General features: G+C 40.4%; 1 protein-coding gene across 1 annotated transcript in view; it reads right to left on the bottom strand.

Moving 5' to 3' along the window:
- Positions 1–12,128, bottom strand: part of Itprid1 (ITPR interacting domain containing 1) — a 74,042-nt gene that overhangs the window by 7,573 nt on the left and 54,341 nt on the right. The window contains exon 13 of the mRNA XM_070014228.1: positions 11,754–11,978. Within this exon, the coding sequence (XP_069870329.1) occupies positions 11,754–11,978 (225 nt within the window). The remainder of the gene's footprint in view (positions 1–11,753; positions 11,979–12,128) is intronic.

The raw sequence follows: 12,128 nt of genomic DNA on the forward strand, positions 1-12,128 counted from the left end.
TGTACATTCCCACCAGCAGTGTAATAGCGTTCCTCGTTCTCCACATCCCCTCCAGCATTTGTCGTTGGCTGATTTGTGGATGTGGGACATTCTGACTGGGGTAAGGTTGTATCTCAGGGTTGTCTTTATTTGCATTTCCTTCACCACCAGGGATGATGAACATTTCCTCATGTTTCTTTGCCATTTTTATTTCTTCATTTGAGAAGTCCCTCTTTAGTTCCCTTGCCCATTTAGTAATTGGTTTGTTGGGTTTGGGAGGGATTAGTTTCTTGAGTTCCCTGTATATACAGGATGTTAACCCCTTGTCTGATATATTGCTGGTAAATATTTTTTCCCAATTAGTTGGTTGTCTTTCTAGCTTGGTTGCGATAGCTTTATCTGTGCAGAAGCTTTTTATTTTAAGGTAGTCCCATTTGTCGAGTCTCTCTCCAATTTGTTGTGACCCTGGGACTCTGTTCAGGAAGTTCCTTCCTGTGCCTATTAGTTCAAGTGTCTCTCCTACTCTGTCCTGCAGTAGTTTCAGAGATTCAGGTTTAATGTTAAGGTCTTTAATCCATTTTGAGTTGATGTTGGTGCATGGTGATAGGCTGGGGTCCACTTTTAGTTTTCTGCATGTGGCTGCCCAGTTTTCCCAGCACCAGCGGTTGAAGAGGCTGTGTTTCTTCCATTGTATGTCTTTGGCTCCTTTGTCGAATATCAGCTGGCTGTAGGCCTGTGGATTTATTTCTGGATCTTCTATTCTGTTCCATTGGTCTTCGGGTCTGTTTTTGTGCCAGTACCATGCTGTCTTTGTTATTATAGCTCTGTAGTAGAGTTTGAAGTTCGGTATGGATAGCCCTCCCATATTGTCTTTATCCCCTAGAATTGTTTTGGCTATTCTAGGTCTTTTGTTGTTCCATATGAATTTTTGGACTGTTTTCTGTATTTCAGTGATGTACGTCATTGGGATTTTAATAGGAATTGCGTTGAATTTGTATATTAGTTTTGGAAGTATTACCATCTTTACTATATTAAGTCGGCCTATCCAGGAACATGGGAGGTCTTTCCATTTCCTAGTGTCTTCTGCAATTTCTTTCTTTAACTTTTTATAGTTCTCATTAAATAGTTCTTTTACATCTTTGGTTAGGTTAATGCCTAAATATTTTATTTTTTGGGAGGTTATTGTGAATGGGGTTGCTCCCTTTATTTCCCTCTCTTCCTGTACATTATCAGTGTATAGGAAGGCAACTGATTTTTGTGGGTTTATTTTGTATCCTGCTATTTTGCCGAAGTGATTTATGATTTCTAAGAGTTTGGGGATGGAGTTTTTGGGATCGTGGAGGTATAGTATCATGTCGTCTGCAAAAAGGGATAGTTTAACTTCTTCTTTCCCTATGCGGATCCCTTTAATGTCTTTTTCTTGCCTTATTGCCCTGGCTAAGGGTTCTAGGACTATATTGAAGAGGAGTGGAGACAGTGGGCATCCTTGCCTTGTTCCTGATTTTAGGAGAATTGGTTGTAGCTTTTCCCCATTAAGTATAATATTGGCTATTGGTCTGTCATAAATGGCTTTTATTGTTTTTAGAAATGTTCCTTCTATTCCTATTTTCTCCAGAGCTTTTAGCATGAATGAATGTTGAATTTTGTCAAAGGCCTTTTCTGCATCTGTAGCGATAATCATGTGATTCTTGACCTTGGCTCTGTTGATATGTTGGATTACATTTATTGACTTACGTATGTTAAACCATCCCTGTGTCTCTGGGATGAAGCCTACCTGGTCATAGTGAATTATTTTTTTATGTGTTTCTGGATTCTGTTAGCTAGAATCTTGTTAAGGATCTTTGCATCTGTGTTCATCAAGGAGATTGGCCTGTAATTCTCCTTTTTGGTTGGGTCTTTGCCTGGTTTGGGGATGAGTGTGATATTGGCTTCGTAGAATGAGTTTGGGATAGCTCCTTCCTTCTCTGTTTCTCTGAAGAGCTTGAGGAGTATGGGTATTAGTTCTTGTTTAAAGGTCTTATAGAATTCTGCTGTGAATCCATCTGGTCCTGGGCTTTTTTTTGTTGGAAGACTTTTGATAGCTTCCTGTATCTCATTATAGGATATTGGCTTATTTAATTGGTTAACTTCTTCTTTGCTCAGTTTGGGCAACTTGTATTTCTCTAAAAATGCATCCATTTCTGCCCGATTTTCTTCCTTTAGAGAGTATAGCTTTTGAAAGTAGTCGGTTAGAATTGTTTGGATATCTTGGGTACGTGTGGTGATGTTTCCCGTGGCATCCCTAATCCTATTAATATGGGTTTCCTCTCTTCTTTTTTAAATTAATCTAGCCAAAGGGCCATCAATTTTGTTTATTTTTTCAAAGAACCAGCTTTTTGTTTGGTTTATTTTGGTTATGGTTTTCTGATTTTCTAATTGGTTAATCTCTGCTTTTAATTTGGTTATCTGGCTTCGTCTAGTAGCTTTAGGTCCCATTTTTTCTTGTTTTTCTAGCTGTTTTAATTGCAACATGAGATTATTTACTTGGTCTGTCTCCATTCTTTTGATGTGGGCACTGAGGGCAATAAATTTGCCCCTCAGGACTGCTTTTGCTGTGTCCCACAAGTTTCTTTGTGAGGTATTTTCATTTTCATTGAGTTGTAGGAAATGCTTTATTTCTTCTCTGATCTCTTCTGTTATCCAGGCATTGTTAAGGAGTGTGCTGTTCAATTTCCATGTATTAGAGTAATTTCTGCGGTTTGTTATTGAGAGCTAGCTTGATTCCACTGTGGTCAGATAGGATACAGGGGATTATGTCGATCCCTTTGTATTTGCTTAAGTTCCTTGCATGAACTATGACATGGTCTATTTTGGAGAAAGTTCCGTGAGCTGCTGAGAAGAATGTGTACTGTGTTGTTTTAGGGTGAAATACTCGGTAGATGTCAGTTAATTCCGCTTGAAGTATGGCCTCTCTTAATTCGGTAGCTTCTTTGCCAATCCTCTGGTTGGTAGACCTGTCCTTTGGTGAGAGTGGTGTGTTAAAGTCTCCTAGTATTATCGTATTGGGATCTATTTTATTCTGTAAGTTTGAGAGCATTTGTTTGACATATCTGGGTGCACCAATATTTGGGGCATATAAGTTGATGATGGTTATATCCTCCTCTTGGATTGTTCCCTTTATTAATATGTAGTGTCCGTCCTTGTCTTTCTGTACTGATTTTAATGAAAAGTTTATTTTGTCAGATATCAGGATAGCTACACCTGCTTTCTTACTGGGGGCGTTTGATTGGTAGATCCTTTTCCACCCCTTCACTCTGAGTTTGTTTGTATGTTTGGCTGAGAGGTGGGTCTCCTGAAGGCAACAGATGGATGGGTCTTGTTTTCTTATCCAGTCCTCAGTTCGTTTTCTTTTAATTGGCGAATTCAGCCCATTTATATTAAGAGAAAGTATAGAGAGATGCATTGTTGTCCCTGCCATTCCATTTTCCTAAGTTTTTCTTTTTTCCTTTCCTCCTGTGCTTGCTCAGTTAGACTTTGAGTAACGCCTGTTTGGGGCAGGCCCCAGTTCCTGGCTGCTTTCTTCAGGTTGTGTCCCCCCTCTTAGAATTCTTTGTAATGCTGGCTTAATGTTTATGTATTCATTTAGTTTTTCTTTGCTATTAAAAGTTTTCAGTTCTCCATCAAATGTGAATGCTAGCTTTGCCGGGTAGATCAGTCTGGGTTGGCAGTTATTGGCTCTCAGGGCTCGTATGGTGCTTTCCCAGGCTTTTCTTGCATTCATTGTTTGTGTGGAGAGATCTGCAGTAATTCTTATTTTTTTCCCATTGTAGTATAGCTCCTTCTTCATTTTTGCTGCATGCAGGATTGTTTCCTTATTATTCAGATCTATCATTTTTACTATAATGTGTCTAGAAGTGTTTCTCCTGGAGTCTTGCTTGTTGGGTGTTCGATAAGCTTTTGTGATGTAGTTAAGATGGTCGTTTTTGAGGTGGGGAAAATTTTCATTGATTATATTGTTAAATAGGTGTTGCATTCCCTTGCTCTGGAATTCCTCACCTTCGTCCACTCCAATTATGCGAAGGTTAAATTTTTTAGCATTATCTGCTTGCTCTTGAATATCCCTTTGGTTTAATTTGAGTGATTTTTCCATATCTGTCACTTTTTGGTCCAGTTGGTGTATTCTGTCTTCTGTATCTGACACTCTACCTTCCATTTCATTGACTCTGTTGACAGTGGCTTCTATTGTGGTTTGCATGGAGGAAATGGAACCCTTTATGGATTCAATGTTGGTTCTCAGAGTACTGATCTCACCTCTCAATGAGGTATGCATTACCTCTAATTTGGCGTTTATCTCACTTCTTACTGAGGTTTGTGCAGCTTCTATTTTTGCATGCATCTCTTGTTTGATACCCTGTATCTCTTTGGATAGTTCATCCTTGTGCTCTTTCAATTTCTGATCAAGGAAATATAATTTTTATGTATGTACCCAGTATCTCACTGTCTTGCTAATAACATGATTGCTTAGCAGATCTTTTGTAGATCTTTGGATTTCCAGGTAGGCAATATAGTATCTCTTTGTGCTTGGTGTCTTTCACTTACTTTTCTTGTTATTTTTCACTGTCAGTATCTCCAGAAAGTGGTAAGATGGGACGTTCCTGCTTTGGGCTGAACTGCTGTGCCTTTAGTAATGATAATAGCTTTTGATTTTGTGTGTGTGTGTGTGTATGTGTGTGTATACACACACATATATATTTATATACACACACACACACATATTAATTCTATGCCTCCATCGGAAAGAATGACATTGCCCCATTATTAGGAAATGGAAAGACTTGGAAAAAATTATATTAAGCAAAGTAAGCCAAGCCCAAAGAAACATTGGTCCCATGGTTTCCCTTATTTGCAATAACTAGTACTTGTGTAGGACAAGAGAAAAGGCCAAAAGCTATGTACATACGACCATATAAGATGATGTTAAGTGAAATGAACCCCAAGATAGGGACACAAATATCTTTTTTCTTTCTTGCTATTGTTTCTAACATGTTTATAATGTACTATGTGATTTTTTTTGTTTCTTTGTATGTTCCCCCCCCACACACACAATATAACCCCTATTTTCACTGTATTTGATGTCGGTGCTCTGCATCTTATATACACACTTCTCTAATTTGGGGAGGGGAAGGGAAAAAAACAAAGTGCTTAAATAAGGATATAGGTTGACACATTGTAACAATGAGAGGTACAAAGCACTCTGTTGAAAATGAACTTTACAACTTCCACAGGGGTGTGGGTGGGGTGGGGTGGGGAGGTGGGAGGTAGGAGGGAAGGGATGGTAGGGAGGAGGCAACAATGCTCAATAGGAAATGTATTCATTACTTTGCTCACATAACTGTAACCCCCTCTGCAGCATTTTTACAATTAAAAAAACATACAAAAACTCTTGGTAAGGAATTGAAACTGGACATATATTTAAATGTCTGTGGAGATTCTTTTAAACAAAAACTCCTATTTAATGTTTCAGATCAATGTACCTGATTTATGTTTTCAAATGACCAGAATGGCTCATGAATGGCCAGCAGATAAGTGAAAGAATAAGTTACATATTGCTATACACACCAACGTGAGCATCAATGCTTGGTCTGCAAAAGTGGATTGAGTGTCTCATGGCACAGAAAAGAAGATGCCCATTCTAGATCTTTCTCTGGGCTACCCTTAAGATCTAGAGAGACTCAATTAATCTCTGAAAGGAGGAGGGAAAGTTTCCTTGGAGAGGACCTGTATTGGATGAGGCCCACAGTGCTGGCAAGAGTTTGTAGGACACCTCTCCTTCCAGCTGTCTCAGGAACCACTGGGGATCCTGAAGCAGGCAGCTCTGCATCTTCACTGCTGTCATCACAAACAGTTGCCTCTGCTTGCTGAAAACCCCTGCGTAGGCGCCTAGGCCCCACACCTATGAAACCGAACATCATTTCCTATTATGTTCTACTTTGTTCTGACAGAAAAGTGATGAATTACCACAGCCAGCATCTCTCCTTGAAAATGGCCATGGATCAGTGTGTACCTCTCCATCAACTAATTGAATCAAGGCCCACACACCTGTTTCCACTTCCTTTAAACAAACACAGGCGCCATAACCAATACAAAGCAATATTAGATCTCAACCTGTGGTGTTTAAGTACCTCTTTCAACCTGACCTGATCGATGCTGAAAGCTACAAAAACACAGGTGTCAGGGTCGACCAGGAAAGAGTGATCCTTACATGTAATGGAAGTGTTTGCAACTCTGGCCCAACTCTGGCCGCATAAAATGGCTGGCTATGACTTGGGGGCAACCTGAGATCACACTTGGATTTCCAGTTGTGTGGGAAAAAAAAACCACTTAGCCCCTATAAGCCTCTGTTTCTTCATCTTTGAAATGGAGACAATAATGATTTCAGGGTTTGCTAAGTGTAAATCACACAGCTTATTTAGCCCATGTAAGAGTAATAGCAACATTTTTTATCATAATAAAAGTATTAAAATCAAATATAGTGATAGATCTCAATCTGGTTATTAGTTGTATCTTTTATATCGATGAGCACTACAAGTCCTGAATAAAAAGTATGAAACAATTCTAGGATCCTGAAAGTAGCAGGACAACTGGGGAGAAAAAGAAAATGAAAGATAAAGAGCTACACAAACAAGTTTCTGCTTCTTTTCTACTCCCACAGTTTAGTTATCTTAGTTTTAGTTAGTTTAGTTATGCAACATGTGTGAGCAGAAACAAGTAGTTTTCTATCATGTCTGAGGCTAAGCACTTCAGAAACACAATCAATTTATCCAAAATTGTCTGCCATTTTATCCCAAATCAAAGTTTGATGTTGGGCTGGGTGCTCATATCTGTAATCCTAGCTACTCAGGAGGCTGAGATCTGAGGATCATGGTTTGAAGCCGGTTTGGGCAGACTGGCTTATCTCAAATTAACCACCAAAAGGCAGCAAGTGGAGCTATAGTTCAAGTGGCAAAGTGCTAGCCTTGAAAAAAAAGCTCCAGGATAGTACTCAGGCCCCAAGTTCAAGCCCCAGGACCAGCACACATACAACCTTGAACAAAAAACTCAGGCCCTGAGTTCAAGCCCCAGGAGCAGTGCGCGCGTGTGCGCGCGCGCACACACACACACACACACACACACACACACACACACAAACACTTGATATTGTTTTTTATCTTTCTTATGAACTATGGATATACAGACCAGATAATCCACTCAAGATAAGCATATTTTAGGAGATAAAATTAGACTTTCTACACCAAACTTCTCATCTCCATGCTACACTACCATATGTGGATCAAAGAGAGAAGCAATTATATTGGTTTCTATTAAGAAATCACTGGTCAAAAATGTGGTATATATAAACAATGGAATTCTATGCCTCCATCAGAAAGAATGACATTGCCCCATTTGTTAGGAAATGGAAAGACTTGGAAAAAATAATATCAAGTGAAGTAAGCCATGCCCAAAGAAACATAGGTCCCATGGTTTTCCTTATTTGTAATAACTAGTATATGTCTGAGTCAAGCAGAAAAGGTCAGATAAGGTGATGTTAGGGAAATGAACCCTAAGATATGTATTCAAATGTTTTTTTTTTCATTCGATTGTTTCTAACACATTTATAAGATTATTTCTTTGTTGCTTTGTATGTCCCTCCCCCACAGTATAACCCCTGCTTTCACTGTATTTGATGTTGCTATAATTTGTGGAGGGGAAGAGAAAAAAAATCGTTTAAATAGGGATACAGGTGGACCCATTGTAACAATGAGATGTACAAGTCATTATGTCGAAAATGAACTTTATAACTTTGGTAGGGGGAGGAGGGTTGGGTGGGTGGTGGGAGAGGATGGGATGGGAAGGGGAAACAAAGGAGGAGGCTACAATGCTTGATAAGAAGTGTACTCATTATCTTGCCCATGTAATTGTAACCCCTCTGTACTGTATTTTCACAATAAAAAATTAAAAAAAAAATCACTGGTCAGTTTTCCTGAACTGTTTCAGGAAAGAAGAAGAGATAGAAAAGAAGCCACCAGGTTGATGACTAAAGAAGAATGAAGAAGGGAAGAGAATTATAGACTATTAGCTCAGAATTTTCACTGTACAGAAAGATAGGGATTAGAAAGCATGATACACCATGATTAAGATAATGTCTACAACTTGTATGTATCTATGTATCTCTGATGTGTTTATGTATATATCAATGTATCTATCTATGATGTATCTATTTATCTATCATCTATATCCTATCTATCTATCATCTATCAGCTATCTATCTACCTATGTATCTATCATCTATCTACTACTGTCATCTATCTATGTATTATCTATTATCTACTACTATCTACTATCTATCTATGTATCTATCATCTATCTATTTATGCATTTACTAAAGCAAGGTCAAACTCACAAGATAGAGCAACTTTAGACCCTTCAAGGTTCAAGGAGGTAATATAAAATTGAAGGAAATAATTTCATTATATAACATAGAAATTGCTAGCAAAGCAATGCACCTGACAAATGCCTCATGTAATGGAAGAATACTGATGATCCAGAGTAGGAACGAGTCACACACAAACACATATACTACACGACACACACACACACACACACACACACACACACACACAACTCTAGGGAGAGAAAATGCTAGACAACTATTGTATTATTTCTTATTTTTTTTCTTTTTTTGTCGGTTGTGGGGCTTGAACTCTGGGCCTGGGTGCTGTCCCTGGGCTCTTCAGCTCAAGGCAAACGCTCTACCGCTTGAGCCACAGTGCCATTTCCGTTTTTTGAGTGGTTTATTGGAAATAAAAGACTTTCCTGCCCTGGCTGGCTTTGAACCTCGATCCTCAGATCTCAGCCTCCTGAGTAGCTAGGATTACAGGCATGAGCTACCAGCACCCGGCTTATTGTATTTCTTATAAACTGCATACCTGTAAATTAGTTCCCAACAGTTTAACTTTTAAGAAATAAAAAATAAATGCTTTGTGATGATAATTTATCATCATGAGCAAATAAGCAATTGTTAAATACAATGGGAATTAAGAAAGGGGCACACAGTTAGAGTGGTCATGTAATGGTGCATTTTTTTCCCCCTACACATTCCTGGAGATAGAATCAGACAAGGGATGACTGAATGTGCAAGGATATGAATAGTGATGGGTGACACAGCACCTCTGAGTACCTGAGAATAAAAGGACAATTCTTTAGTTTAGTTCTTGCAATTAGGAATGATTCTTGATGGCATGGGTTCTTTCTTAACTGGGCATAGATTAAGGAAAAGAACAACCCATTCCAAACCTTCTGATCTGCTAATATTTTAAAATTAGACTGTAAGAAAGGCTGAGTTTGCATTAGAGAAATTTTCTATCTAACCATTAGCTAAATTTTATTCTCTACAGTTTTCAAGAAAGACGATTTGGAATATTTTTGAATAATCACTATACCTCAAAATCATGGTGATAATTTGTTGTTCCAAATTACAATTTGAAGTTGGATGTGAAACCCATCCTTCCACACAAGAACACTGAAGCTTCATCTCTAAGAAAAAGGACTTCTACCCTTGACACACACTTTTATCTTCTCAACCATGCTCTTTAATTCTGTGTGACCACAGAACAGATTGCTTCCTTAGCAAAGGACTCTTCCTTAAAGGACAAAACTTTCATGTCATTAGAAAGCCTCTTATTTTCCTCTTCAGAAAAATTATTTCCTTTTAAAGGGAAAATAAGCTCGAGGTATGCAGGCCAAAAATAAAAAAAAATATATGTGCAAGGGAAATTTGTTAAATACACAAAATCTAATGGGGAATGTTTTCTGTGGGTTAAAAATTCATTTCTTTACATAAATCTACATGGTCTGTGCATGTGCTCTGCTTCAGAGCAGGCTTCAAGGTTTCACCTTCTGTCTTCACAGGCAACTTGAGTCTTCGCCCCTGCGTAACAAAGCCAAGAAAACGTGTGACTCCAGTTCCAAGCCTTCTGTCTTAAACCAGTCTCCCCCCATTCTATGATTTTGGCTTTGAATAAAGAAATGGAATATGCAGGGAACAAAATCAACCCAGGGAAGGACTCTGGGACTCCATTATGGAAGAGGCCAAATTGCTCCTTCAGTGTGAATCTGGTCGGGGGAGCTGCGCCATCATCCCAGGGTGTGCAGACATTTTGGAAGACTGCTCAGGGGAGGGAGCAGTGTGGTGATTCTGGTTTTTTTTGCTGGTTCTCTGGATCCCAAAATAACTTTTGGGGCATCCAAGTGGCAGAACCCCAGTTGTGAGCAAAATAGCCAAACAAGAGCTCCAGACCCTGAGTTCTGAATCGTATGGATGGCGGCCCTGTCTAAAGCTTATAAAAGGTTTCCAACACCCTTGGGAGGAGAATCCAGGCTCTCAGACTCTTGGCCATGGCTTAACATGGGCCAGGCCCACTGCTCAGAAATGTAGTTCAGCCAGGGCCCTTCCATCCCCTTTGCTGCCACCATTCCCCAAGCAGCTGCACAACCAAAGCTCCCCTTTCACCTACCCTCTGAGGTGTACCCTACCCCAGCTGCTTCCCCACAATGTCTGGATTGAAATTGTCTTATTTTTCTGAGGAACTCCCCATGAGGAGGCCTTCTGTCTGTCTGACTCACAAAAGCTCCAGTATGAGCAGGATCCCTGGCACACAATAGGTACTTCATTGACATTCCCATGGTAGATTGACTCTAGACTTGTAGACAGTCTGCAACTCAGGCCTGGATCCTTTTCCCTCATTTGTTTTCACATCCCCAAGCCCTCCTGACCAAGGGTCTGAGTCAGACTCTTGCACTGCTCTTGTTCATAAAAACCTGTTCATGTTCTCCAGAGCCTTTCCTGGACCTCACTGTTAAATGCACATGTGTGTTTATATTCTGTCTCTCCCACTATACTGTAGAACTCTAGCAGATCAAAGAATATGTACCATTCTGGTTACTTTCGTATACCTTGTATACCATCAGGGATAGATGATGTGATTAATTATGCTATAGTCAATGAAGATTCAAATATTCTTAGTTCTATTGCTTTTAATTATAGGGTACAAGAGGGGGAAAAAAAGAATTGCTGATGAAGTGTTGGCTAGTAGAGAGATTGGGTCTGGCTGTGCCACCTTAGCCACATGGTGGATGGTAGAGTCTGGCTTCTTGTCTTCATGGTGGGGGTAAGGTGAAGGCCCCGCCTCTCAAATGATAGGCATGCCTGAATCCCTGGAGGTGGGGGTGGGGATTTGGATGATAGGTTACTAAACCTGTCAGTCTAGTGCCTGGGATTTCAGTTTCCTGTGACCTTGACCCCTGATCTGACTCTATTTAGGCCTGGACCAGCTCAGGCACCTCAATACCAGAACACATGTCTCTGTGTTTGTGTCCTGTTTCCTGTCTCCTGGATCTTCTCTGGTCACCATGGTGTCCCAATTTGGTTTGGGTTTTATTCTTTCTTCTCTGGTCTTTGTGGCTCAGTTTTCTAACAGTGATAATTGTATTTGCTGGCTGCTGGTCTTTGAGACAGGAGTCCACCATGCAGTTGCTGGCCTTCTAATAAAGCCTCTTGAAAAGTGGCTTCTCTGTTTTCTCACCTCGTAACATTAGATTTCCTTGCAAGAGCTTTTCTTGGTTCTTCTGTGGTACCCAAAGGCCTGAGGACCATCCTTCTCCCCCTCCCCATCCCCCTTCCTGCCATGATCTAAAAGAGGTATCTGTACTCTTTTCTCTAGAAGAACCAGGGGATGCAGGGGATGGACCTGATATACCTGAGCAGGTGATTGGGCAGATGGCATGGTGCTACTCCACAGAACCAGAGGAGTGCCAGCAGCAGGCAGCTGAGTCTCCCCTGAGAAAGGAGGACTGGCAGGCTCCGGGACCACAGCAGGGTGGGGGTGAGCATACAGATTCTGGCCATTTCTGTCTTCTGTCCAGTTACATGGTGGCAGATTTGTATGGAGTCCAAGGGGCTCCCCTATGAGGCAGTCCAGCTCCTAAGAGGAAAGTAGAAAGAGGTGAGAAGACAGTGTCATATCTGTACCTGAAGCCACCCCAGGCTCGGGGAAAGATGGTAGCTGGCACTCCTCTTTCATTTCCAGGCTGGGAGGGAGTACTGGGTAACTGCTGTCTAGCCTTGAGTGACC

Source organism: Dipodomys merriami, unplaced genomic scaffold (assembly GCF_024711535.1).
Source record: "Dipodomys merriami isolate MVZ:Mamm:240054 unplaced genomic scaffold, mDipMer1.0.p SCAF_94, whole genome shotgun sequence".
Lineage (NCBI taxonomy): Eukaryota > Metazoa > Chordata > Mammalia > Rodentia > Heteromyidae > Dipodomys > Dipodomys merriami.